Genomic DNA, 25,498 nt, shown 5'->3' with positions numbered 1-25,498 from the left:
CGAAGCACCGCTTGTGGCACTTGCCCCGGCTCGGTTAACCCGAGCGAAGCAGCTCCTTGGCCAATCACCTGCCCGGATTTGATCACAAACCATCAGAGCATCCAACCCGTTTAACATAGCGGGACCGCGGGCAACCTCCGTACTGGGACGTCGACGAGAACGTAAGCTCTACGAAAAGCTCCAACCTCTCGAACGAGTAATCGCAAGTCGCCAATTCGGGCCTCATCGCCACCGTTCGCGTATCAAGCAGCCATGGCGACCAAGCTAACTCCCTTCCTCATGCGGACGGCCGTCCGGGCGGCGACCCGGCTGTCCACCAAGCCTTCGACAATTGCGCCCGTCTCCCGCGCATGCCTCTCCATTTCGGCGCGGAGGCCCAGCGACACCCTCATGGTGGTATGTTTTGCTTCTACAAAAGCCGTCAGAAGCTCCTCAGCGTGCTGACAGTCTGCCTTTACCATTGTCCAGCACCGCAACACCCCCGACAACAACCCCGACATCCCCTTCAAGTTCTCGGCCGACAATGAAAAGGTCATCGAAGAGATTATCAAGCGCTACCCGCCGCAGTACAAGAAGGCGGCCGTTATGCCCCTGCTCGATCTTGGCCAGCGCCAGCACGGTTTCTGCAGCATCAGCGTCATGAATGAGGTGGCCCGTCTGCTTGAGATGCCGCCCATGCGCGTCTACGAGGTCGCCTCTTTTTACACCATGTACAACCGCACCCCGGTTGGCAAGTTCCACGTTCAGGCTTGCACTACCGTATGTTTCTCCCCTTGCACTTGGGTTTCTGTCACCTCTTTTTTCGGCACATGTGTTTTCCCTTCAGCTTCGGCTGTAGCTGACTCTCTCTTTTTCCCTTCCTCAGACCCCTTGCCAACTAGGTGGCTGCGGCTCCGACGTGATCGTCAAGGCCATCAAGGAGCATCTTGGCATCAAGCAAGGCGAGACCACTCCCGACGGCCTTTTCACTTTTATCGAGGTTGAGTGCCTGGGCGCGTGCGCCAACGCGCCCATGGTCCAGATCAACGATGACTACTTTGAAGATTTGACCCCGGAGACCATTAAGCAGGTGTTGTCGGCGCTCAAGGAGAGCGTCACGGATGTGTCCAAGGCGCCTCAGCCGGGCCCACAGAGCGGGAGACAGACGTGTGAGAACGCCGCCGGCCTAACAAGTTTGACGAGCGAGCCATACGGACCGGAGGTCACGCGATCGGATCTTTAAATCCAGGGGCTTAATATTGGGTTAAGTGAGCGGTTATGGGGCAGAGGTGGAATTACGATTGACAGAAACTGTCACATAGACAGGACATGGACCAACAGGACAGTGATGACAGCAAATGCATTAGACCGGAGATGTATTAATTTCCCTCAGGTTATACGGTACAATATCTGTATTTGTTTACTGTGGTTTTCTTGGGGATGAGCTAAAGATGACCTGAACCAACCGAAAGGCACAAGCTGATTACAAAGGCCTTGATGTCCTTGGTCGAGCTTGGTTACATAATGTCCACTTCCTCCACTTGTAGTTTTTTCTCTCCTATTAACGTTAAACCTTAGGTGTTGGTCACAGAAGACAACATCAATGGTAAGCCGATTCCTGTCTACGCTTAAAAGTCATCACATCTCGCTTTCTAACAACCTTATATAGTAACTTTGAAGCCCATAAACACTCGTTACCCCGGTTAATTCAACGGGGCGTTGATAACAATGCATGTGGTATATCCTCATGGCGGAAAACACAAATCGCATCAGAGCAACCGCAAAATCCAGCCATCTCCTAGTCTGTTGTTCTCAGAATTCAAGCCACCCCAGATCAAGATACCATTCTCCTCAAGCTCGCCCATGGCTGAACTAGCAATCCAGCCTCTTGGGCCAGGACCGCCAACCGAGTCAATGTCTTCAGCATCATGTGGGATAGTATCGATCTTCGTCCTGCAGCACCCAAATCGTTAGCAATCATGGTCAACGAGCCATCCGACAGGACCGAAAACTTACCATTTACCCTCCCTGTTCTTCCTTCCAACGACAGACTTTACCTTATCCCCAACGCTTGCCAGACTCATGCCTTGTGCGGGAACTTGGTAGACCCAGACATCGTCCCAGAACTTTCCTGCAGCGTCATGTCCCTTGCCACTCCCCTCTCTCTCTCCAAGGATGAGAACAAGATACTCGCGGCCACCACCGACAGTGATCGCCTCGAAACCGGCAACACTTCTTGCTCCCGGCCACTGCTCCTCTTCGGGGTCTTGACTGCTGAGAACTGTAGGAACGGGCTCCGGATCCGGCTCCTTGTAGCCCACGTCCTCCTTACCCTGCAACAGACTCTTCCATCCATCTTTAACCGAGATGCTGGCGTCTCCTTTGCTGAATCGATCGTCAAACTCTTCGAGTACGAGCTCCAAATAATCCAGCTGTCCGCCCTCCTGCGTCTCGCCGTTGAACCCGCCAAAGCGGTACAGTCTGCTTCTGCTCAGCGCCAGCGCGGCACCCCCGCGAGCCGGACCAGGGGCGTCAGGCAGTTGCTGCCAGATGCGGGAGTGAATGTCGAAGGCCCAGACGTCCGAGGTCCTCTTCCCACCGGCTAGACAACCGCCGTGGATAATGAAGGTGCCGTAGCCGTCCACATCGGCGTCAACGGCGTGCTCGGCGATCTTTCCAACAATGGGGCGCTGCGGGGTACCGACTTCGTCCACGTTGCCGTCGCCGGTGGCCCAGTCACGGATGGTGTTTGCGCGCTTGATGAGGCCTTCGCCAATGTCACCAGCAACGTTATGGCTGGTGGAAGAACTAGTATCCGGCCGGCTGTTGCTCTTTTTGGTGGGCGATGCCTTGTTGAAGTTACGGGGCTTGTCGGTTGCCACGGCCGAATGGTAGCTGCGCGGTTCTGGGACAGAGGGGGATTTTTCGCTGACGGGGGAGACGGGGTCAAGGTAGGACCAGAAGTGAGTACGTGTGTCGAAGACCCAGACACGACCGGCTTCGTCGAGGGGAGTCATGTCAAGACCGCCACGTCCGCCGAAGAGGAAGATGCGGTGGCCGATGACGGCTGTGGCGTGACCGACACGCGGGGCAGGAGTCTCGTTCGACTCGTTGGTTTCAGAGACCTTGTTCTTCTCGTCCGAGGCATCCGTGTTCTTTGGTGACTTCGCTTTGATGGCATAGTAATCCGCCGGAGCGCTACTGGACGGAAGGACAATGGCGTGCATGTCATTGTCTGTGGGCTGACGGGCATTCTCGGCCTCGCCGCCAAAGACGTAGGCCGTCCCGGCGACAATGTCGACGGAGTGGGAAGATCTGGGAAGGGCGGGGAGTTTGATCTTCTCCCAACTGCCCCTCATGTGAGCTCCGTGATCATCGGCATGGTGTCTGGCAGTCAAAGTGGTCGATATCGACGAGAGGATGTCGGTTGTGCGCCGCTTTATGTCTTCGAGCGTTTCCATGGTTACGATTTGTGACTGAAGTGTTGACTTGCGTGTGGATTTGGTTACCAGGGGTGAGTTGTAGCCTGGGCTTCTTCTGCTTGAGCGTGTAAGTGCAAGGTCATCAGCTGATTGGTCAGGGGCATTGACGTCATAAGCCGTACTTATCTGGGGTCCAGAAACCGATTGTTCGATGTTCTTTGATTTGAAAGGAACCTCCATGTGTTGAGTATAGGGTTGGATCGAAGAGCAAAAGAAGGTCAGGGCAGTGTGAAGGTGACTACGGTAAGGATTGGAAGTCCCGGGCAAGTGGACGAGGACGCAGTGACAGAGACTCAAGGGGGGACCCAGGCTTAATCCAAAGCTGACTGCTCTGGTTTTCCTGCGTGACTTCCACTATATGCAGCAAAGGCGGGGTAGAGGCACAAGGAGCCGTGTTGTCTCCCAATCCGGAAGTTCTAGTATGATCGGCTGCTTCCATTCTGGAACCCAGATTATGAAGAAGTCGAACTTGAAAATGGCAATATAACCAAGTAATGTCATGAATATCAGTCAATATCAGCCAGTGTACTGAAAACTTAAAACATCAAGAAAGAACGGATATCGAAACCCCAAATCCCCACTAACAAAAGCCCCCCGAAAACGCCGTCTTCATGTATACCACTTTACCAAAAACACCGTGCTATTCTCATCATCCAAGCCAGTTCTCTCGTACCAAGGTGAATGCCCCGCTGACGCCCTCAAACTCCTGGACCTTGCCCCCAAACAAGCTCTTGCTATCACCATAATACTTAAGTCGATACACTCCCGGCCCGAGCTCCTTATCCCACCACTCATCTGTCTCTTCTCCTGTCTCCCACATAATCTCCACCTCACTCGTTCCCATCACACTGTTCTTCCTCTTCCAGCTGTAAATCAAGCTCCAATCCTCGTCGCTTCTCACGGTCCGCCACTCCGACTTTTGAGGGTTCACCTGGTCGACAAACAACTTCTCTACTGCCGCGTACGTTCCCTCTAACCTGAGGTTGTTTCTGGGATTGGCACCAACAAATACCGCCCGGATCGCATCTCCCCTATGGTATCCTCGCGCCGAGTCAACATCAACCAGAACGTCTCCAAAGCCCTTGAAGAGTGGTGGCGCGTCACGGACCACCGCCGGGATGAAAGACAATGATCGGTTCGTGTTGTCAGGCGGGAACGACTTTTCATCGTGGGCCGGCGGGCTGGTAGACTCGGAAGAAAGGTAAGGAAGGAATGATAGAGTCACGTTAATGTAAGCATTGAGCGTATCGGGTCCGTAGAGTGTCGACGCTCCTTCGTACCGCTGAATCTGGTACTCCTCTTCGGTCGTGATATAGTGCGTGTAAGTGTTTGCGGGTCCGCCCAAGACGACAATGGGATTGCTCGAAGGTCCACCAGTGTAGCCGTAGGTCTGTTCCATGTCTTGATCGAGAATCCTCTTGAAGCTTTGGCCCACGGCCTCTTTCCACCGACGACCAGCCATGGTGGTGGCTTCGCCTGGGCTGACGACGATGGCAAATTGTCCGACACGGAAGGCTTGTACATCAACAATGTTGGGACTCCAATCGTAAGGCCTAAGAATCTCGCCTACATCCAAGAGGATAGGCTTGGGATGCTGGCAAGCCTTCTGTTCGTCGCCTGGTGCCTTGATGAAATACCGAACAACTTTCCAGATAGGCATTGTCGTGTTCTCGTTGCCGTTGTGCTGAGTAAAGTCGAATGCCCCTGGCCCATCAGTCGTTCCTGCGGCAAAGGAATACCCCAATGCCGCTGGGCAGGTGCGGGCGGGTTTGCCATCAGGCCGAATGAATGTGAAATTGGACATGTCATGGAATGTGTGAAAGGCCTTAACCCATGGGCCTCGGACCGGTGATGGATTGTTGATAAGGTGGTCATATAACTGTTTTGCTGGTTCGAATTGGCGTCTTCCGATCTCGAAGCAGGAGCTGGCGCCATCATCGTGAACCTTGAAGGCCGGGCCTCTGCCGTGACAAGCCTGGGATTTGCCGTTGCTGCAAGTGCTGTTCTTGAAGCTGCATTGTGACCCAGAGTTATCCTCGCACCAAGCCCCAAGCACATTGGGACTGACGTCGCCCATGTTAGCCTGGGAGAAGCCGGCCACAAAATCCTCGGCCGCTGACGAGTCTCCACGAACGCTCTTTTCAAAGAGCCAAGCTGCAACTCCCTTGTTGTCCCCAGTTACTACAGTGTTGTTGCCAAGCATAGAGGTTCCGTGAACGGGAAACCACGTAAGAACACCGATATTCTTTCCATCCGACGCTCGCTGGAATTTCAGCATGGTAAGGTCTTTCTCCACCGAGCCATCTTCTTCTTCGCTCTTGAAGTATTTCATGCGTTCGGCTTCGGGATTTGCGAGGTAAGAGAATAAGCTGCGATTGATGTTCGCCCCAAAAACTTTGGTTGTGCCTGCGCTGAGGTATCCTGGCTGTAAGCTCTCGTGCGCCTTTCGAATGGATAAGACCGCGCCGTCGACAATGGCTTGGTATCCCTGGCGATCGAAACCTTTGCTCGTGATCTGCGGTAACAGATAGTTCAACCACCCTCCGGGTCCGGCGTGGGAATGAGTGCCTGTAAGGGCGATGTTGTGGTGGCCATAAAAGGCATATTCGGGACCTAGCTCTTTCAAGGCTTTGATGATGCCAAATCGGACGGCAGTATCGCCGGATTGCGTATCGAGCACCAGGTAAACGAATCGATCTTGAGGACGCTCGAGACTCCCGACAATAAAGGCTCGCGAGTAAAGTCGTTGACGAAGACCGGTACCGAGTTGTTTTGGATCGGCGTAGCCCATGAGGTTAATCTCAACCACTGGACCGGTAATGTCACCTTTGCCAACACCAAGTAGGTATTGGGTGTCCGTAGCGCATGTTGACACATTGGTTCCTGGATTGGAAATATCTGAGCGCCAATAGTTCCATGATAAGCTATCGAACTGCGCAGCGACCAGGAACAAGGCAACAGCGACCGAGATAACTATCAAGATGTTTCCTATGAACAGGGATGCTGCTCTGGATGTAGGACACCGTGGAGTTCTTTGTGAGTCTGGATTTTCGGCGAACCGAACTCGAAGAGGGACTTTGCTCGTATCGACTTTCCGGTCCCTTTCGAATGTCTGTGCCTTTTCCTGATCAACAGCTAGAGGTTCGAACTGAAGATCACCAACTTGAGGTGCCATCGCTCGGTGGATTACTCGATAACAAAGCCGTGACTTTCGAATGTAATTATCATCAGCAAAAAGAGTAAATGAAGCAGACGATGTTCCGTGTTTGCCTTTTACTCCCTGACGTGTTGAACACACTACAAACGCTTATATAGTCAGGAAACAATCAAAGACAGGCACAAGCAGCCCTCTGGATAGCCCGGGACGATTAACAGTAAACAATGCCTGCCGGGTGACCAGCCAACAAGGTTGCTTGGCGCCAAAGCAGCTGTGTCGTCATAGGACCCACTAGCGGAGCTGAAGAGCGGATACCACACCGTGCCATTAACGAGAACAGCGCTCTAAGGCCAGGGAAGCTCACCGCCAAGCACCGTTAATCAGGGGGTCTTGCGCACAGTGATCCTGCCGCTGTTCAGCCCGACTCCGGGACGAGGTGGGGAACGATTTTTCGTGTTATCGCGACTGCCACCTTCGCGCTATCGCATCGCATCGCAACGCAAACATAGGGTCACGATATCGCACATTACAAACCATCCCCTCAGTCGCATTCCAACGGATTTTACGCCGTACCCGAGACTACCAACTACTACATACGGAACCCAATTGAACAAACCGGTGACCCGACTAGCACGGCCAAAGAAGCAAACCTAGAAAGGACAGCACATCAAAATCAGCACCACACTCATCTCCCAAAAGATAGCGACAACTGCGCATCACAAAAACCGCCAAAATGCCACTAATAACCACAATCCACGAATCCCTTCCATGTACGTCCAACCATACTGTACAACCCTCCAAGGGATCTTCTCCTGCTCCTTCACCGCAACCTCACCCACCCCCAATCAACTCAACTACTAACCTTTCCTCCATCACAGACATTGACCCGGAACCCACCCCCTCCGAACGCTCCGCCGCCGAAGCCCTCATAGCCGCCGAACGCTCTCTCCAACCCGACGATCCCTTTCACGCCCTTCTCCCCCCTCCACTCACGCCCTCGTCCCACATCACCCCCCTCCTCGAATCCGAATTCGACCGCATCGCCTCCCACCACGTCCAAGCCGCCAACCCCGACGGTACACAACAAGCCCCGCCACCAAAACTCTCCGCCCTCGACCTAGCCCGCTACTCCTCCCTCCCCGAGATCCCCTCCGCCTCCGAACTTGCAGGAATGGACAGCTCCGAAGCCACCACCCTTCTTTCTTCTTTACTTGGGAAAGCCTACACGGACCACGCCTACGTTGCGCAGCGGCGAGCGCACCTAGCTTTGCTGGACGCGTACGGCAAGAACGCGTGGCTGATTGGCAACTGGCAGCTAGAGGGGGAGCTGAAGGCTATAGAAAAGGAATTGGCGGAGGCGAAGAGGGAGATTGATCTGGTAACGCTGCAGCGGAAGCAGGCGCAGGACGAGGTTGGACCGGAGATCTTGGGACTGGAGGATACGTGGAAGAAGGGCGTGGGTAGGGTGTTGGAGACGGAAGCGGCTGTGGAGGGGTTGAGAAGGCAGGTTTTGGAGGTTAGGAGGGGGATGGAGTAGGGGGTGGTAATTCAAGATGGAGAGGAGATTTTGTGGCTTTGGTTTTGTCCTGGGTTTACAGGCAAGGTACGAAGTGTCTGGCTGTATAGACACATGGGGGAAAGAAAGGCTCAGTGAAGCATCAATCTGCATCAGAGGAGGGCGTGTCACGATAGGCGACGAATGAGCTCGACAAGGACCATGGAATGAACTGCTAGGTACCTAATTTGCAAAGAATCCCCCGAGGGATAGACAATGGATGAGAGGGGAGGCAACACCAAAACAACACAATAAGCACAATGAAACTCGGTAATAGAGACCCAGATGGTATCGAGCAGGTGGAAGACCAGTCTACAGCCTGCGTTTCGCGGTTCTGGGAACAAATGGGCGACATTGAATGATATCAGTATATGTTGTACTAGAACCTAGTAGACGCCTTTCCTAACCAGCAATAAAGCTAACATCGACAACAACTACTAACTACTTCTGTGTGCAAGTCTTGAACCCCAAACCCAGGCCAAAGAACGGACCTTACCCAACAGTGATAAAGAAAGCCATTTTAGTCTATAACAATTCAATTTGCACTCTGGTCTCCTCAAGACACCTGCAAAGGATCCACCTCTTCCGCTTCGACGTACCTAGTCCTCCGCAAAATGCTTTCAATCGGACCAAGCAACCTTTGAAAAGCATTCTTGCCAAGCCTGGCAACCTTGACCTCAGTTTGGCTGATGACGCTGGCCGCGCGAGGGGCATCATTCAGCAGCGCAAGCTCACCGAAGAAATCACCCTTCTTGTAGTTCTTAACTGGAGAATCGTTTCCTCGCTTGAACGCTGCCGCCTCGCCAGCCTCTAACAGGAAGAAGGAGTGGCCGGGGTCACCCTCAAGAATGATCTCATGGCCAGCCGGGTACTTCTGGCTTTCGAGAGCATCCGCAATCTTGGACCGCTCATATGGCGTGAGGGTCTTGAGGATGGGCACTTCTTCGAGAAAGCTCTCGTACATCCGACGACGAGAAAAGGTCGATTCCATGAGAATTCGTCGGAAGGTGACACGATCAAGCGCCCATAGTGTGCACTGGGGCTCAGCAGAGACAACAGTAGCAGCACGGGGTGCGTTGTACATGAGGGCAAGCTCGCCAAAAGAGCCACCCTCCGCTATCTCGCCAACCTTCTGTCCCATGCCGTCTGGGCCGGGTTGAAGAGCGCCGGTGCTGTTGACATAAACCTCGAATCTTCCCTTCTCTACCACATAGAAATAATCACCGGCATCGCCTTGAGTGATCACCTGCCAAAAAGCGTTAGAAAAACCGTGTTTCTCAAAACAGAGAGTTGCAGTGGCTTCAGGTACTAACCTTGATTCCTTTGGCAGGCACCGGCTTCTCTACCAAAGCACCCAATACTTGGGCACTCTGGTCGTCCTCAAGGTGGTTGAAAAGAAAGTTGCCGCTGATGGCTTTCTTCAAACGCTCAAGTTGCTCTGCTGTCTTTGGATGAACAGGAGGTGACCAGTTGTCGGAGTTATCCGTGACTGGTTTCAGGGATTCTGCCGAAACGGAGGTCCGGCGACCCAAGTTGTAGTGAGCAGGGAAGTCATCAGGTTGGCGCCGGACGGGCATGTCTGACGGAGCATCGCCACCAAAGCCGTTCCAGAAAGCGGGCGCAGCGTTGTTCTTGACGCCGAAATGGGGAGTTGTAGGCGAAGTAATAGTATCATTCTCGTCTTCCTCAACCAGCCTATGCATTGGCCCAGACTCAGATCTGCCTGAACTGCCAAACGGGTTTGCGTTCCCAAAAGGGCTGGTGAAACCTGTGCTCGACATTGTGGTGACGTTGATCCCAACAGATGAATCTTGTGAGGTGTGTCGAGCTGAATTGAGAGCTGTTGCCTTATATCAGACAAATGTTCGAATCAGATATGCAGATGCTTGTAGCTTGGACCGAACACTACCTACTGAAACTGAGAAAAAGGATCCAGAAGTGTTTTGTCCCCGAACTTTATTTTATAATTCGCGAGCAAAGGTCGGATGGAGATCGAAAGGTCGCAAGGGACCAGAGCGTCTGTAATTTAACACGGGGCGTCGGAAGGTAGATCTTTGGCGCCTGGAAGCACTTTACAAAATTAGCACCTGATTACCGAAAGAACAAGCATGGATGATCACCCGCATAGATCTTGACATCGGATCAGAGTGGAATTGCCGAACGGGAAATTGCGAAATTGGCAGAATGGCATGACGCAGAGAAGAGATCGGTCTTGGGATGACAGTAATCCACACTCCATGTGATCTGTTTGACTACGAATCTATGCGACCTAGCGCACGGGTACAAGATGTTCGATTGCACAACGATGTTGATCGAGCAAACAAGGTGAGACATGGCTGAAGAGATTTAGGGAACTTACCTAGGGATCACCAGATGTAGGATAGGTGGTATGGAGAGGTTGAGGTCGCAAGCAATCTCGCGGACAACAGTCTTGCGGTGGTTGCGAACGCCGGAGATGGATGGATAGGTTTCAGAGGATCGCGGGCGGGATGATGAAGGACGAGCGGGATTGCGGAATGGGCGATGGCAAGGGAGCAAAGGCTGGGATGCTTTGACCAGCTCGTAGCCCGAGATGCTTTATACGTGGCTGCCCGGGAAAGCAGAGCAGACAAGGCTGTAATGTGGACAGGGAATAAAGGCTAAGACGGTTCGGCAAACACCGCAGCACGAGGGTAGGTTTCTTCGTTGCGACCGAATTCTGGTGTCGCGAGAGCAATTGCGGTTGCGATTGCGATCTCACTTGCAGAGGAGTTGCCTTGTAGCGACGCAAGAAAGAAGCAAGGCAGCTGTGGCGAGGCGTGTTGACCGAACGAAGCAGGCGGCGGGGAGCTGTGTGGGTGGAGGTGGAAATGATGGAAGGGGGAATGGCAATAACAACAGAGGACTGGAGAGCTGAGCACGACACGGCAAATGAGACAAGGGAGTCTTCGGTTATTACTGTCTTTGTTAAAAGGGCGAGAGTAGAAGCGCCGGAAACACAGAGAGCAGGAAAGCTGGCATGAGGGGAGTGATGTGGAGGAGGTGAAGCTCTAGGTTTTGGCGGGCAGGTGGGGTGGGTGATGCCGTTTGCGCTCGTTATCTGGGTTCTGGGTCGTGAACTCAAGGTGCTGGACGGTCGACCGTTGCCGTACTGGCGTGCAGGGTTCTCTGCGATGTCCCTTTCCGGCCATTGCCTCAGCTTGGCCGTTAAGGTAAGTACCTAGGACCGTGTCACAGACGGGAAGGCTTACAGAAGGCTTACAGAAGCCTTCCAGAACCACCTCATGGAATTGACTCTGGATTTAGCAGCCGGCGCTGAATCTTCAACTCCTCATCTTTTCACGCGTTGATGTTCGTCAGCCATCATTCGACAAACATCTTTCGAAGCCACGTCAGTGATTGACTATCAACAGGGTCGAGACAACTGGAACAATGAAGGCAATGCCCTCCTCCGTTCCCTGCTGGGGGCAAGACCCACCTCTCTTGTGCTCCTTGTTGCTTCTCCACAAGTTCCGTCAAGCACGATCACAGACTCAAATCTGTCGAATCCTTCTAGAAAACACAAGCACGAGCCTTCATGCGACTGCCCCCCTTCTTCTTCCTTGCTTCTTTTGGTGTCCCTGCGTGCCCTGTCCAATTGCCTATCTTGCGTGTGCCAGCTCTCTTTCTCTGGTGCCAGCTTGCCCGCATTGCCTGCCATTCAGATGTTCTGTCGCCGGGGTTACACATGTGGTCTAGAGTCTGGTTGGCTGTAACCTCAATACCTCATTGACCCATCCGCCCCCGTCGGGTGTCTGACGTGTGAGTCTGATGCTGTCCTTCTTCTTCGGCTTCTCTTGCAGATCTCGGCAGCCATTTCGTAACGTTTGCGAGCCAAACTCGACTAGAGAAGCCAGAAACAGCTTCTTTTTTTGCGGGTGGCAACCATCCCCGAAGACTTGGCGTTATTCATCAGTTTTACGCAGTACCTCATTGATGATCTCGATGCTGTTCGGCAGCCGTTTTTGTCTCAATGCTTCGTTCTACACATGCACAAGGCTTCACGCACACGACGGCGAAGAAGTCTTTTGTGTCGTGGTGCTGAAAGTTGCTTGTGTAGGGTTCTAACGGTTTGCCTGTCAATCTTGCACGAACAATTGTTACTATCACCTGCGCGTGAACGCTGCTGGTTGCGTATGTAGTGTCCGGTTGACTGGTCCCCGACCCCATCAGATCAAGTGGAGCGGATGAGACCTAGAACAGGATGTTGCAATCAAGATACTGATATGCAAAAGGCCGAGATACCACCCGGGCGCCGAACGGTAAACACAAGACACACAGCTGATATATCACTCTTGTACCAGATAGTGAGACGGATCTGAAGTCGCAGAACAGAAACGTTGTGCAAAAAGGTGAAACGAAGCGCGAGAGGTTGGTGGCACATATAGAGATTGGCAGCTCACTCTGTGCCCGATTCTGGAGGTTGTTGTGTTCTAAAGAAGCACCTCTTTGAATGACTGTTGACGTGCATTCGCGGGGCAGCGGAGAATGGCCCGTGCGTGTGCTGCCCTCAGCGGTTCCCTCAGTTGAGCGGCCTGGACAAGCTCTCGCTCACGTGAGACATCTCGTGAGAGTGCTCAGATGATGATATCCGAGTGTGAAGTCGGACGTCGGACAACCAAGCCCTGAAATGGAAACTCACAGCCTCCCTGCCAAGAGGAAGGCACGGACCATTTTGAATTGTTGCAACGCCCCAGAAGGCCGAAGGGTCCGGGTCCGCGTTCCACTGCCCACTCAGGTCTCGAGCCATTGCAGCGATGGAGTGCAGCAGTGGACTTGCCCGTCCGTCCTGTCCTTGTAGCGCCCGACTCAAACTGTTCGTTGACAATTCCATTGCCCACCTTTAGACTCTGTCCCTGTTGCGTGTGTTCCTGGCGCCGCCGTTCCATCAACTTTGCAAAACGGCTTGAATTCCACTTGCATCATCGCAAGCGCCCGCCCTTCTCCTGGTCTTCGAATCTTTCCGACCTTTTAGCGACGACAATAGTCGCTGGAATAATCCGATAACATGGCACCTCGCCGTCGCCGTGGCGGCCGCGATGGCTCCCAGGACGGCAACTCATCAGAGACAGATGCTCCCAAGAACCGTCCACCCAACACTGCTTTCCGCCAGCAACGAATGCGCGCCTGGCAATGCGTGCTCACGCCCAAACTTATCGTCTCCATTTTTACTGTCCTCGCCGCCATCTATCTTGGCTTTGGCGCCTACTTGACATATCTCGCCTTCACTGTACTTTCCCCCGGTTCTTTTCTGTGCCCCCTGTCACTTGCTGCAAAAAGTGTCCGACCAGCCGCTGACCATGCCACCCATCTTTTTAGGTTCGAGATATCAGTATCGACTACACAGATTGTCTGAGAGATGCGCCCAGAGGAAATGACACAAGGAAACCAATTCCACCCGATAACATCAAGTCGCACTTCACCTCAAAAGCCCTGGCCGACCATCCGAACCTAGACCCCAAGAAGATGTCGACATGGCATGTTGAGGAGAAAAACGTAACCTTCGAATGGAGCGGCATCACGGCTCCAAGAAACATTTGCGTTATCTCATTCCCTATTCCCGAGGAACTCCCGGCACCCGTCAGCTTCTACTACCATCTCGACAACTTCTACCAGAACCATCGTCGCTACGTTAACTCGTTCAACGCCAAGCAACTTCTGGGCGATGCCGTATCCAAGGATGTTATCGACGGCTCGACCTGCAAGCCCCTGGATCTCGACCCTCGAGGAAGCGGAAAGGTCATTTACCCGTGCGGCGTGGTGGCCAATTCCATGTTCAACGACACCTTCTCCAACCCCTACAACGAGCAAAACTCTACCGACTACGTCATGTCCAACAAGGCCGGTGACATCAGCTGGGAGGGATTGAAGGACCTATACGGCGAGACGAAGTACTCGCGGGCCGATATCGTGCCCCCACCCAACTGGGAGGCAGCCTGGCCCAACGGCTACACAAACGACACCAAGCTTCCCGACCTCAAGAACTGGGCCGACTTCCAGAACTGGATGATGCTCGCTGCCTCGCCCGACTTTTACAAGCTGGTGCGCAAGAACGAGCGCGACGCCATGAAGGCGGGCAACTACCGGATTGAGATTGTCGACAACTTCAACACCACCGTTTACAACGGACACAAGTCCATCGTGCTCACCACCATCACCGCCATGGGCGCCCGCAACATCTGGCCAGGGATAATATTCCTCATTGTCGGCGGCATCTGCCTTATTCTTGACATCTACTTTGTCTTGTCTTTCTTCATATGGAAGCCTCGTAAGCTGGGCGACCCGTCGTACCTGTCGTGGAATCAGCCTTCGGCCGCTCAGGCTGGATCGACGTGAAACGAGCAACCAGAACTCGAACCAAGTAAGACAAAACACACAAAGAACGAAGATATAATTTAGACCCTAATTACGCCGTGAGATGGATGGATGGCTGGATGGATGTGATGAAACTTCTTACCCTGCGGGATGAGGCTAGGACGGGGGCTGGCTGGCTGGTCGAAACATGAATTGGGATAGAAGAGGCGGAAAGGGTAAGGAGAAGCAGACAACTTGAAGGAGACAGAGAGAGAGAGAGAGAGAGAGAGAGAGGGCGGGATTCCTGATCCAACACGGAACCGCTCTTTGTGAGCTTTGCCTGTTGTTGTTTCCAAAAACTTCGCTGGGTTTTGAAGTTCAGCACGCGCTTACACAAGTCTTTTTGGGATATCAATAACTGAACGGCGTCTTGGGTTTGGTATAGTTTCCGTTTCACTACTTAGTACAGATGCATTTCATGGGATGTAGGTCTCATTATTTACTCACAATTTTTTTAAAAAAGAAAACCACAAGCTCATTTTCATTTCCTGTGACAACTTCAATTAAAGTACGGTATCACTCACCATGCCAGATTGTGTAAAACAAGTAGTTTACTACTACCTACCATGTTCATACAACTACAGTACCAAACAATATATCCCATTTGCACGCCAGACAAATTTGCCCATTGGAAGAGAGAAAAAAAGACCGCGCAAAATCAAATCCACGCCGACATAGGAAAGAGGAAAAAAAGGGAAAGTCTGAAAAAAAGCCAAACTTGTACACAGGCCCGATTTTGAAACCCTTTTCCCAAGATATGCAAACTCACAAGGAAAATAAATGTCAACCGATTAACCTTGTCATATCGCGAGAAGAGCTCAAGCGAACGAAGACCGGGTCTAATCAGTCTACTTTCTCCGCTTCTTGGGTGCCGCACGTTCCTCCTCGTCGTCGAAGCCGCTCTCCCTGTCACGCTTCTTAGCCTTCCTCTCCAGCTCATCCCAATCCTCGCCCTCCTCCTCCTCGCTGTCTTCCGCCTCATCGCTGGCCTCCTCCGAGGCGTTGGAGTCGTATTCGGAATCCTCTTCGCTAGACTCGGAAGCGTCCTCCAATTCGCTCTCGTCAATTTCGAAGGCGCTCTCCTCTTCCTCCTCCTCCACTTCGTCGTCGTCGCTGTCGTTCTGCAGGAAGCCCCAGCCACCATCCAAGAAAAATTGGTGGGTATTGGCAGTGACCGTTTTCATGATGACACCCCAGTTGAGGTTGAGAGGACCCTCTGAGAAGGCAATGTCAGACGAGTCAAGGAACTCCTTGACGTCTTCCAAAGACTCGACAGGAATGGTGTTGATGTGGTATGGTGGCCTCGTGAAGTCCTTGAAGACAAACACCAGATCAAAGTTTTTGAGACCAAACTGAACACGTTCCAGATGTGCGACTTCAATGTCCTCAAGGGTGATAACCATGAATGGAGGTTCGGTGATCTGGATGAGACACTCCGTGGTGGGCTGGATGTACACGTTACTGCGGAACGGTACACCGTTGAAACCAAGGTCGCGGAGTGGCATGTCCACCTCAATGCCTTCGTTGCGGCCCGCCTCGGCAATCTTTTCCGCGAACGACTTGAACAGGCGATCCAGCTCTGCGCGGCGCCGGCGTTCCTCCTGTTCAGCCTCGAACTCATCCTCATCACCATAACGATACTTGCGCTTCCGATTGCCGGTCTCGTCGAACTGGATGTCGGTGGCTTCCCTGTAGAATTGGACATCCTTCGTCTTCTTCTTGTTTCCAATGATAATGGGATCCTTGAGGTGGATGTGGATGATCACAATCAACTCGTGCTGACATGGTTGGAAGAAAAGGTGGCGAACGTTGGAAAAGAGGATATCCACGCGTTGCGTTGTGCTGAGAGGTGACTGGTAGCGAATACCGTTCTGGTGAATTTCCACCTTACCAGGCACACGCTTGCCCTCCATGGCCGGCCGGATGAAGACATTATCCAATACGGCGGGCCGACGGTCTGATAGTTAATTAGTATGTTGCAATACAATTGATCCGGGAAAGCGACTTACTTCTGATTTCAACGAGCTTGTCCTGCTCAACTACGTCCTCCATATCCTTCTTCTCCTGCTCCTTCTTGACAGCGTCTCGTTTGAGGTTCGAGATTTGGTTTGCAATGTCAGCATACCTATCGCCATCGGTTGATTTGAAAGTCAAGCTCCTGACGAAGTGCGCAGATGCATCTTCGAAGGGCTGCTCATCCTTCCGACCCACACCCTGGCCAGGAGATAGGAAGTTGATTCTCAAGAATGACCACTCGCCCTCGTCACTCTTGCTTGCGTTCTTGATGGTGTTGATATGGAAGGGTACCGGCCTGCCCATAACAGGCAGTACTATGGTCGCGTTCTTTTGATCAATAACGATGCCCATATCCTTAACCTTGGGCGGGAATTGATTATCCCGCTTGTAAGATTCGAAGCGCTTGAACTTTTTGATTTCGACGCCATTCTCATCAGCGGTAGATTCGGCGTATTTGGCCAAGCCTTCCTTCTGTTTCTTCTGCGCGAGTTCCTTCTGATGCTCGCGACGTCTCTTGTCCGCGTCCTCATCTACCGTTGTATTACGCTCAGAGCGTAGACGAGTGCTAGTGATGTTCTTGGTTGCAACGGCACCCACCCTAGAGTCCCGCTTCTCCTTTTTCGGTGTGGGCTGTGCTTCTTCCTCATCTTTGAAGAAGAACGAGGTGGCATCAACATCGACAGGCGCCTCGCCAGTAAACACCACCGGCTCGGAGCTAGTGACACGGATCGTATCGGAAAGGATCAAGGAATAGACCTTGCTGTTCTTGTCTTGGGGGTTGGGGTTCTGGATATCACTGAAGCCGGTGGTCACAACCAGTGTCATGCCATCCTTAAGGGTACGGGTGTTCTTGTTGTTGAGAATCAAGGTCGGGTCCTTGTTCTCCAGGCCGATTCCAAAGCCGACGTTCTTAAGAAAGTGCTTCTCAAGATCGGGCTTTTTGGACCGCACAAAGTTGTAGGCCTTGGTGTAAACATCCTTGACAATGGCACCATCCCGGATCTCCTTGAGAATGAGGTTGTGGACAGCAAGTAGGAACTTGTAGTTGCTTTCTTGGGACTTGTTGGGATCGACCATGAAAGTTCTGGCGATTTGGGAGCAATAGGACTTGTATCTGAGACCCATAGCCGCGATGATAATTCCCGGGTGGAGTATATCATTGTCAGAATCAGCCTGCCACTTCAGGTCAAATTTGCCACCACTTTGGACGATCGGTCCCAGAATCCAGTCCAGCTGCTCGGGATCGAGGTCAGCCGGGAGCTTCTGTCGGTTGGGCAGCTCGACGGTCTTCCAAAACTTATCGTCTTCCAGTTTGTTGAAGACCTTATCGGCTAGTGCGCTGTGCTTGATCTTCTTATCTTGGTCGAGGATATTGGACATTTCGTCGAGGAAGTAAGGGGTCAGGAGGGCGACGCAAGCCTTGGACGAGGTCCGCATGGCACGAAGCTCGGTCTCATCCTTGACGGAGAAGGCGCCAGCAGACAGAGCCTGGGCAACGTCAACCTCCTCCACATCCTTGCAGTTATCGGCATAGACCTTCTTCCATTCGTCGATAAAGGGGCCCTTGGAGGTGTCCTTGGTAAGGACGCCAACCTTCTTCTATAACGAGCGAAAATGTGTTAGAACCGCACCGAGATGTTGATGTGCGCCCAGGATGGGATGTAACTTACGCCCGCAGCCTTGATGGCATCCGTAATTTTGATGAAAAGCTTCTCGTTCTCGGCGGCGTCCTTCCCCCGCACGAGGACCTCAACGGGGTATCTGCCGCCCTTCACTTGGTCGAGGTACTTGGCTATTAACGTGTCAGATAGTTTGTCCGCGTTCTTGGGTCGGGAATACCGGGCGAACCTTTCTTTTGGGTGGTGAGAATGTAGATGGTGTCGAGGGTAAACAGCATGAGGGTCGTCGGGAACTCGTAACCTAGCAGCCAGAACTTTACGTAGAGCTATCAGCAGCTGTCATTTGACTGGAATGGCCCGCCAGACGTACAGCCAGCGCACGCCGAGCGGGCTCTCCAGAGGGCAAAACTCACATGGATAGCGTTGTTCTTGTGAAACTCGGGGTTCTCGTCGACCTTGCCCATCAGGATGACGATGGAAGAGACGCCACCGAAGAGAGCGTCTCCGGAGCGCTTGTCGGCCTTCCAGGCATTGTAGAAGTGCGAGACGCGCTCCTGGAAGACCTTGCTGTCGATTTTGATGTCTGCCATGATGAGCGACGGCACAGCGGCGCGCGATTGAAGATGGCAGAAACAATCAAATCAGCAGAGGTTTGGGTTTGGGTGAAGTCGTGCTTTTGGCGAGGGGCTGCTTGCTCTGGTACTGACGGTGGCGGCAGACACCCTTCAAGATGACAGAAACAAGGCTACCACACCTCTCCAGCCGGCACTGCTAGTACTTTACAGTGCTTGCCAGCCGGGATCCGGTTCCAGGCCAAAGACACAAAAATTCCCGTGTCGCGCGTCGCTCACGTCACGGGCCACAGCTCTTGGCGCCCCTGTCCACTGCCTTCGCGTTAGGATGCCTAAGAGGTTCTGTTCTGTGCCTGAGGCAACTATATATGCTGGTTGCCACGGCAATGGTGATATTCCTGAAAGGTCTGTAGTATGGGAATCGTAGAGAAGTATATTGATGAATGATGGAAATAGACGAGCGTAAATGGTGTCGTCGGGACTTCCAACAACTTGCGATTCTGTTAACTTTGTAAGTCGAACTTGTACCTCTTTCTTTAGGTGCCCTGCAGCGAGTGCATGGAGATGAAAGAGGGACAGGCGGGACAGGGCGTGGAATGGAAACAGAGGGACGGGAGGGGTGGAGCTAAGTTTCCAATGCACAGGTACGATTAAACTAAGTCTTGGCAAGCGATGGAAGCTCTGGGGTGCCGAACTTCTTCCATTTAAATACTAGTAGACGTACTAACCAGAACTCACCTTTCTTTACTTCGACGCAAAGAACGTCCTCAGCAGCGATCAACCTAGAGCTGATACCCATGTCAACCTGAATGAATAAATGAACGAGTGATGGCAATCACTGTGCGAAACGACAGCAACACTATCTTCAAGAATAGACTCGACGGGCCCAGACACCGCGTACAAGTGCAAAGAGCAATGTCCAAGATGCCGCTCGGAAAACCTGTGATGTTTCACATCTATACTTGATAGATCGGCATTCTGGAAGATACCGCCATGAGATGGAAAAATTGGCTAACATCTGCCCGACGGGAAACTTTACTGAATGGTGGAAGACGACGAACTGTGCCCATCGAACCAATCACTTGTCCGTGATTTGACGTTCACTGCAAAGCGAGCTGCTGTACTGCAAAAATAAGTAGTTCCCGCTGCCGTCTCGACAACCATTTGGGCATCTTCTGGACCTTGGTTCGGGTAACTTAGACAGCACATCATAAGGTCCAGATCACTAATAGAAGACAAGCTGCCATCAGCACAACTTCCGAGAAGGGCCCTTGAGCTGTATCCTGCCCAGTATGAAGCGAGGACGAGCCTCCCACACCATCTAGTAAGTATCCGCACAATTATCTTGGATTCCTTTATCCGGCTGGTGATTCAGTCCGGTCCTCTTTGGGATCGAAACCGTGAATCCACCGGAGGCCACTCGGGGCCGGCCCATCGGCTGCCGGTACGGCGGCAGTTCCGCACGGACCCGACCGGAGCAGTGCCATTTGGCCCCACTTCCCCGGATTCAGAAGTGAATGACAAATTTCAAAAGTTGAAGTTCGCTTCCTCGGTGTCCAACACCACCACTCTAGGTCGATTTTCAAGATTTGTACATAGAAAGAACAGGGTCATAATAATACGTCAAAATGGTTCGTGAACAGTTTCAATCAGTCCAATCCTTTGTTTCGAGACAGTTGAAGACCTCATCGCGCATACCTACCTACGAACTACAGGCTTCTCCAAACTTGAGGACGGTTGAGACTAACACGGTATTCGTCTTATAGGTTCACGCCGACGCTTCCAACTTTGCTGCCAACGTCACCAAGGAAGAGGCCTACCAGCAGGTTCTTGACCAAGCTGAAGGTCTGTTCTATGAGCAGAGGAACTGGGTAAGATGAGGAACCAAGCCTGCTTGCACCACCACATCAGGAAGGGACAATGTCTAAAAAGGTGACCTGAATGATTGACATTCGTTAGGTTTGGTAAGTCGACGTTGGCTCCCACATGTACCCTACAGCCCCTTCTCGGGATGGTCCGTCCTGAAAACAACAGATGGAACGTACAAGATCCTCATTGTAGTGCTAATGTACTCTTTAAAAAATAGCAATTTGTCCAACTGCGCTGCCCTTCTCTGGCACGCTTTCAAGTCTCTTCCGGCTCCGAGCAACCAGGTCAACTGGGCTGGTAAGTATTTGTTGTGTTCATCTTTGTTCAAGATCCAATCCAGCTTTTTCTTCCTACCTCTGCTTGTTCAACGGTCGTTATCTCTTCTTTCAGTTTTCATTTTACCTTGCTTCGTCGAAAATTCCTGTCCTTTTTGGACAACATCTCCCTCTCCTCACTGCGTCACTACTTTGCCTGTCAAACACACCTATACGTCTCATCTCACTACACTTGACTCTCTCTTTCTCTCTCCCTTCCCCTCTTTTCCTTTAGCCTCTTCCAAATCCAAATTAACCCGCCCACATAATAGGCTTCTACACCCTCAACCACCCCTCCACTACCGAACTCATTCTAGGCCCTTTTCAAGGTAAAGTAGCCTGCCAAACCATCGCCTTCGGCAGGGGCGTATGCGGTGCCGCAGCCGCCACCAAGACCACTCAGCTCGTTCCCGACGTCGACGCCTTTCCCGGCCACATCGCCTGCGACGGCGACAGCAAGAGCGAGATTGTGGTTCCCATTGTGGTGGATGATAGGGTGGTGGCCATCATCGATGTGGACTGTGCGGAGCTGAACGGGTTCGATGAGGTCGATAAGGTGTGGTTGGAGAAGTTGGCGGATTTGGTGGGCAGGAGCTGTGACTGGCCTTGAATTTTTGAAAGCTTGCGCAATGGGGAGTAAGGGAAGATTGGTCCATAGTAGGGGAGGGGTGGAATGAGGGTGAGAAGACTTGTTGGGGTTTAAAGATGTGGAGGATAAATGGGGGCTTTGGGCTGCTGATGAGATACCTAGAGATATGGATGGGAACAGACATCAGTTTTCTTCGTGTTGGTGATTGGTCAGACTACCTATTTCGTCTTCTTTCGCAGACAGCCACCTCTCACACTAGGTCCTCCGGTCTCGTCTTGATCTTATTCACCAGGTGTGACACAGAAAAACAGAGAGTGCGGGAAGAACAGAACAACAACCGAAGAAGAAAAAAAAAACCCACTAAAAGAGTCAACTGTAGCAGGACACTACTTACCATTTTAGTAGGGAGCAAACACGGAAAGTCGTTGGCAGCATACCAGAATCCCGGCTTTGCTCGAAAGATTTTCATGACCTGCAACCGAGTTGAACACGGGGCCTCTTCGTGAACCGGGGTCGGGTACGGCACACTGCAGAGAGACCCTCGCTCAACTAATTAGACCAGTGTTGGACTCGGTGAGTGATATACATGGTCCGGAGGAGATCCTGTCACCTTGGTCTGTACTGGTCGCTTGAGTATCAAGGGCAAGCACGGCGACTGCAGGTGGTTTAGACTTTGTCCAATGGTGTTTGTCCTCCCTTTATCAAAGAAGGTACGGACAGGATGAACTTGTGAAGCACTTTGTTCTTGCTGCGAAAGAGGAAGGTGAGTTATATATATACCATCCTACCATTGTTCAGTTGCAAAACAAAAGGAACTAGGGTGTTTGGCAATAGAAGTGGACACTCAACAAGCAAGCCTTGGTCGATTTAATCAGCAGGTCGGCAGAATATCCCAAGGAAAAGAAAACCTCAAGAACAACTTCCTGATGTAGGTATTTTCAATAAAATCCAAACTCGGAGACATTGTGTCTCCATGGATTATGTTTGTCACGTTCTTAGTAAAGAAGAATAAGAGTAAAAAAAAAGAAAAAAAAACATTATTCTATGCTATACATTGCGCTGCAAAATCCAGCTGGACGACAGCTTTCAACACCTCATCATTAACTTGTAGATCCAGCAAACGCCAAACTACATCGTTCCTTGACCTAGAGAAGAAGGGTGCCGGTCAAGGTGAAGAACATGACCAATCCGGTGACGACGAAAGGAGCCTTGTCAACGGAGCCGATACCGCGGGTGCTTCCGGACTTCTTCTGGCTCTCGACGCTGCCGGAGGGAGAAGCAGTGTTTGTGGGAGATCCAGAACCCGGTTCCGCGTCGCCAGTGCTGGTACCCTGGGCCTGCTGAGAGCCCTCACCATTCAGACCCGGACCAGTGCCAGCGCCGTCCTTCATGAACTTCTTGGCACCGTCGGGGATAGCGGGGAGCAGAGTAGAGTCAACGAGCCAGTTGGAGTCCTTGGTGGGGCAAGCAGCGGCCTTGGTAGTCGAGGTGAAGCCGCCATCACCCGTGGGAACCGGGTACTTGCTCATGGCCTTGGCGAAGTTGGCAAATTCAGGCTTCTCCTCAACCTTGCTTCCAGGGCCGAGCTTGGCAATTCCGTATCCGTTCTCCTCCACCGCATACTCGTACATAAGACCTCCCGAGTAGACACTGGTCATCTTGTCGCTCATAAGAGCCCCAATTTCGGCGAAGTCGCGGGTGTGAGTGATGCAGCCATACTCAGAAAGGCTTATGAAAAGGTCAGATATGCTGATTTGACAGATTTCTCGGAGGAAAGTTAAGACTTACAAGATGGGGATGCCATAACCGGTGAACATCTTCACCTTTTGGTCCCAGCCGGAGTCCACGAAGTTCGAGCTGCACCAGGAATAATCGTTCTGTATCTGATGTCAGGTTCTAAACTGCCCAATCGACCCAAAGGAAAACTTACAAAGGCGAAGAAGTCGCTTCTCTCGTCGTCAGTTCCGCAGTTCATGTAGCTGGCGAGCTGCATGCGGTTCTGAGAGACATCCGCAGCCGAGTACCCAACAGGAATCTTTCTGTAGCCACGGTTGCCAATATACTGGCGCATATCACGAGTGGTGGCCTTGACATATTTGGCTGCCAGGGTGCTGTTGACCACATCGTTGATGACCTCGTTGCCCGAGAAGAAGGCAAGGGTGTTGTCGTACTTGGCAAAAGCGTCGATTGTGGCGAAAACGCTCTGGAGGTATTTGTCATTGTAGGACTGATGGGGGTCGTAACGGTTAAGCGAGTAAAGGGGGGTGTTGGCGTCAATAACGACATAAATTCCGGCATCGGCCAAGAGGTTCATGCAATCGTCGTGCTTCTTGGAGTTGTCCACCATGTAGACACGGATGGTGTTGACTCCCAGCTTCTTGAACTCGGCAACGTCGCGCTTGCACATGTCGAGATCGGCCAAGGGATCCGTCATGCCGGACGATCCTCCCGGCTGGTAGTCGATTCCTCTGATATAGAAGCGCTCCTTGCCCTTCCAGAAGGCTTTCAACAAAGAAATCAGCATCTCCGCTTGTTGAAAGGTCACATCTTCCAAAGCCAGAACCACTCACCATTTCCGGAGACTGTGATAGCAGGGAGATCAGCCCGCTTGTGTGGTTGCTCCCGCTCGGTTGGCGTCGGGGTCGCTGCACTGAGGCTAGCGATGGACGCCAACGCCGACATCAAGCTGATAGACTTCATTTTGGTGTCGTCAACACTTTCTCGCGTATTGCGATGTGTAAGCGAAAATACGGCAGTCGTTCAGATGTCGCGTCGATAATAATTATCGGGCAGTCTATGTATGAAGAGAGGTGATAGAAGGCCCAGCAAGAAAGTCCAAAATGGGCTTGATAAAGATTGACCAAGTAAACAAAGTGAAACAGAACTGAAATAATCAGAAATAGAAGAACTTGATGTGTGCGATCAATACCGAACGAGGGGATAGGGCAAACAGCCTGTGTACAGAACGAGGGGAAACCGTTTCAAGCACGGAAATGTTGTTGAGAGTGGAAGGTGCTCTTGAAGGATAGAGCAACTGGAGTGAAACGAGGAGGGGGGAACGAGCACATAAAAAGCAGCCGTGTCACCACAGACGTCGAATTGCCAGCCGGAGCCGTTCAGATTGTTTGGTAAGCGCATTGTTCATCCCTTCCCGTGTTCCTTTCACAAGATGGACCGGGCAAGTTCCTTGGTGGAGTTGTAGTGGTGATCGGACCGGTGCGGGTACCTGGTATTGGAGCACCTTGGACGCATAAAGGCCGATGATTCAAGGTTTGAAGATTGGTGTGGCCCCGGTCATTGATCCAGAGAGGAACAGATTAACGGGATGTTCAAGATTTACCTGCTTCTGTTTCATGTTTTTTCCACTGCAAGCGCAGACCTTGAACTTGAGTGCTGTATCCAGGTTGAAGGCTGTGCAACTCTCTCCTGCAAATCTCTAGAGATCAACATCCACGCATCGAGAAGTGATCGTCTGTCGAGCCTCGAGGTTTTGCAGCCTTTTCCTCTGTCACAGGTATACATAACGAGTTTCATTCGATATGCAAGCCATCCAACGTCGTAGTGGTCTTTAATAATAATAGAACAAGACGTCGAGGATAGCTCGGGCACTCCGACAACATCCTGCAGAATTGTCGTCCGTGGGACATGTGGAACGGAAGTCACCTGCCAAAGCGTTAACAATCAGTTCGCAAGGAGGACAGCAATTGCGCGACACACAGCCAGCCGCCTCGATAAGTTCTTGGTCCGTTTGCTGAATCTGCTAGATCTTTACTTCGGAAGTCGACTCTCCCCTCCCCGGTGTCAGGCTTGAACATAGTAAAACGCGGCTGTAGGCTTGGACGACACAAGGCACGAACTGTGATTGAAGCTCTCAAGATGGATCTGGTACCCGAAGCACTGGCGCCCTTGGCAAAAAAAGCTTGAACTCACGACAATTATGAACAAGCTTGAAGCTTTCTGGATGGAAGTGGATG

At 52.1% G+C, this 25,498-nt stretch overlaps 9 protein-coding genes across 10 annotated transcripts; 4 read left to right on the top strand and 5 right to left on the bottom strand.

Annotated features, from left to right (window-relative positions):
* Positions 1 to 1,667, top strand: nuo24 (NADH:ubiquinone oxidoreductase 24). Its single transcript, XM_956442.2, has 3 exons — positions 1 to 396; positions 469 to 759; positions 866 to 1,667. Exons 1-3 carry the CDS (start codon positions 253 to 255, stop codon positions 1,220 to 1,222), a joined length of 792 nt encoding a protein of 263 aa, XP_961535.1. The 5' UTR covers positions 1 to 252; the 3' UTR covers positions 1,223 to 1,667.
* NCU10360 (hypothetical protein) lies at positions 1,361 to 3,759 on the bottom strand. Its single transcript, XM_001728254.2, has 3 exons — positions 3,584 to 3,759; positions 1,996 to 3,516; positions 1,361 to 1,932 (listed from the first exon to the last, which is right to left on the bottom strand). Exons 2-3 carry the CDS (start codon positions 3,438 to 3,440, stop codon positions 1,749 to 1,751), a joined length of 1,629 nt encoding a protein of 542 aa, XP_001728306.1. The 5' UTR covers positions 3,441 to 3,516; positions 3,584 to 3,759; the 3' UTR covers positions 1,361 to 1,748.
* Positions 3,760 to 3,937: 178 nt separating this feature from the next.
* NCU10359 (neutral ceramidase) lies at positions 3,938 to 6,810 on the bottom strand. Its single transcript, XM_001728255.2, has one exon. It carries the CDS (start codon positions 6,634 to 6,636, stop codon positions 4,111 to 4,113), a length of 2,526 nt encoding a protein of 841 aa, XP_001728307.2. The 5' UTR covers positions 6,637 to 6,810; the 3' UTR covers positions 3,938 to 4,110.
* A 268-nt stretch (positions 6,811 to 7,078) lies between these two features.
* Positions 7,079 to 8,602, top strand: NCU01167 (hypothetical protein). The gene is made up of 2 exons (XM_956440.2): positions 7,079 to 7,388; positions 7,497 to 8,602. Exons 1-2 carry the CDS (start codon positions 7,352 to 7,354, stop codon positions 8,153 to 8,155), a joined length of 696 nt encoding a protein of 231 aa, XP_961533.1. The 5' UTR covers positions 7,079 to 7,351; the 3' UTR covers positions 8,156 to 8,602.
* mcb (microcycle blastoconidiation) lies at positions 7,597 to 11,298 on the bottom strand. Of its 2 annotated transcripts, XM_011396176.1 has the most exons (4): positions 10,533 to 11,191; positions 10,087 to 10,243; positions 9,487 to 10,013; positions 7,597 to 9,419 (listed from the first exon to the last, which is right to left on the bottom strand). In XM_011396176.1, the coding sequence occupies exons 3-4, from the start codon at positions 9,952 to 9,954 to the stop codon at positions 8,730 to 8,732; spliced, it is 1,158 nt and encodes a 385-aa protein (XP_011394478.1). In that variant the 5' UTR covers positions 9,955 to 10,013; positions 10,087 to 10,243; positions 10,533 to 11,191; the 3' UTR covers positions 7,597 to 8,729. The 2 variants fall into 2 exon arrangements, with proteins under 2 accessions (XP_011394478.1, XP_011394477.1); XM_011396175.1 differs by having other exon boundaries at positions 8,464 to 9,419; positions 9,487 to 10,243; positions 10,533 to 11,298.
* A 1,556-nt stretch (positions 11,299 to 12,854) lies between these two features.
* On the top strand, positions 12,855 to 15,036 carry NCU01165 (LEM3/CDC50 family protein). The gene is made up of 2 exons (XM_956438.3): positions 12,855 to 13,421; positions 13,511 to 15,036. Exons 1-2 carry the CDS (start codon positions 13,200 to 13,202, stop codon positions 14,525 to 14,527), a joined length of 1,239 nt encoding a protein of 412 aa, XP_961531.1. The 5' UTR covers positions 12,855 to 13,199; the 3' UTR covers positions 14,528 to 15,036.
* On the bottom strand, positions 14,983 to 19,333 carry NCU01164 (transcription elongation complex subunit). Its single transcript, XM_956437.3, has 5 exons — positions 18,594 to 19,333; positions 18,410 to 18,494; positions 18,232 to 18,353; positions 16,555 to 18,160; positions 14,983 to 16,502 (listed from the first exon to the last, which is right to left on the bottom strand). Exons 1-5 carry the CDS (start codon positions 18,768 to 18,770, stop codon positions 15,394 to 15,396), a joined length of 3,099 nt encoding a protein of 1,032 aa, XP_961530.3. The 5' UTR covers positions 18,771 to 19,333; the 3' UTR covers positions 14,983 to 15,393.
* Positions 19,334 to 20,298: 965 nt separating this feature from the next.
* Positions 20,299 to 21,797, top strand: NCU01163 (GAF domain nucleotide-binding protein). The gene is made up of 5 exons (XM_956436.2): positions 20,299 to 20,383; positions 20,519 to 20,623; positions 20,712 to 20,716; positions 20,839 to 20,918; positions 21,208 to 21,797. The coding sequence occupies exons 1-5, from the start codon at positions 20,381 to 20,383 to the stop codon at positions 21,543 to 21,545; spliced, it is 531 nt and encodes a 176-aa protein (XP_961529.2). The 5' UTR covers positions 20,299 to 20,380; the 3' UTR covers positions 21,546 to 21,797.
* A 478-nt stretch (positions 21,798 to 22,275) lies between these two features.
* Positions 22,276 to 25,497, bottom strand: gel-1 (glycolipid-anchored surface protein 5). Its single transcript, XM_956435.2, has 5 exons — positions 25,242 to 25,497; positions 24,095 to 25,187; positions 23,455 to 24,026; positions 23,313 to 23,401; positions 22,276 to 23,252 (listed from the first exon to the last, which is right to left on the bottom strand). Exons 2-5 carry the CDS (start codon positions 24,222 to 24,224, stop codon positions 22,670 to 22,672), a joined length of 1,374 nt encoding a protein of 457 aa, XP_961528.1. The 5' UTR covers positions 24,225 to 25,187; positions 25,242 to 25,497; the 3' UTR covers positions 22,276 to 22,669.
* Between the last annotated feature and the right edge of the window lies 1 nt (position 25,498).

The sequence above is a fragment of the Neurospora crassa genome, linkage group V (genome assembly GCF_000182925.2).
Source record: "Neurospora crassa OR74A linkage group V, whole genome shotgun sequence".
NCBI classification, from domain to species: domain Eukaryota; kingdom Fungi; phylum Ascomycota; class Sordariomycetes; order Sordariales; family Sordariaceae; genus Neurospora; species Neurospora crassa.
The sequence above is the reverse complement of the archived record's forward strand: the minus strand, read 5'-3'. Positions and strand labels throughout refer to the sequence as shown.

Bases quoted from the DNA above. Each gene is read 5' to 3' on its own strand.
- nuo24 (XM_956442.2), top strand. From the start codon at position 253: ATGGCGACCAAGCTAACTCCCTTCCTCATGCGGACGGCCGTCCGGGCG. The intron at 397-468 runs GTATGTTTTGCT...ACCATTGTCCAG, and splicing joins CCAGCGACACCCTCATGGTG to CACCGCAACACCCCCGACAA. The intron at 760-865 runs GTATGTTTCTCC...TCCCTTCCTCAG, and splicing joins ACGTTCAGGCTTGCACTACC to ACCCCTTGCCAACTAGGTGG.
- NCU10360 (XM_001728254.2), bottom strand. From the start codon at position 3,440: ATGGAAACGCTCGAAGACATAAAGCGGCGCACAACCGACATCCTCTCG. The intron at 1,933-1,995 runs GTAAGTTTTCGG...TGGGTGCTGCAG, and splicing joins AAGAACAGGGAGGGTAAATG to GACGAAGATCGATACTATCC.
- NCU10359 (XM_001728255.2), bottom strand. From the start codon at position 6,636: ATGGCACCTCAAGTTGGTGATCTTCAGTTCGAACCTCTAGCTGTTGAT.
- NCU01167 (XM_956440.2), top strand. From the start codon at position 7,352: ATGCCACTAATAACCACAATCCACGAATCCCTTCCAT. The intron at 7,389-7,496 runs GTACGTCCAACC...CCTCCATCACAG, and splicing joins AATCCACGAATCCCTTCCAT to ACATTGACCCGGAACCCACC.
- mcb (XM_011396175.1), bottom strand. From the start codon at position 9,954: ATGTCGAGCACAGGTTTCACCAGCCCTTTTGGGAACGCAAACCCGTTT. The intron at 9,420-9,486 runs GTTAGTACCTGA...GCTTTTTGGCAG, and splicing joins TGCCTGCCAAAGGAATCAAG to GTGATCACTCAAGGCGATGC.
- NCU01165 (XM_956438.3), top strand. From the start codon at position 13,200: ATGGCACCTCGCCGTCGCCGTGGCGGCCGCGATGGCTCCCAGGACGGC. The intron at 13,422-13,510 runs GTACTTTCCCCC...CCATCTTTTTAG, and splicing joins TGACATATCTCGCCTTCACT to GTTCGAGATATCAGTATCGA.
- NCU01164 (XM_956437.3), bottom strand. From the start codon at position 18,770: ATGGCAGACATCAAAATCGACAGCAAGGTCTTCCAGGAGCGCGTCTCG. The intron at 18,354-18,409 runs GTTCGCCCGGTA...ACACGTTAATAG, and splicing joins TCTCACCACCCAAAAGAAAG to CCAAGTACCTCGACCAAGTG. The intron at 16,503-16,554 runs GTAAGTCGCTTT...ATTAACTATCAG, and splicing joins CAAGCTCGTTGAAATCAGAA to ACCGTCGGCCCGCCGTATTG.
- NCU01163 (XM_956436.2), top strand. The intron at 20,919-21,207 runs GTAAGTATTTGT...CCCACATAATAG, and splicing joins CAACCAGGTCAACTGGGCTG to GCTTCTACACCCTCAACCAC.
- gel-1 (XM_956435.2), bottom strand. From the start codon at position 24,224: ATGAAGTCTATCAGCTTGATGTCGGCGTTGGCGTCCATCGCTAGCCTC. The intron at 23,402-23,454 runs GTAAGTTTTCCT...CATCAGATACAG, and splicing joins GAAGCGACTTCTTCGCCTTT to AACGATTATTCCTGGTGCAG. The intron at 23,253-23,312 runs GTAAGTCTTAAC...CCTTTTCATAAG, and splicing joins GGTTATGGCATCCCCATCTT to CCTTTCTGAGTATGGCTGCA.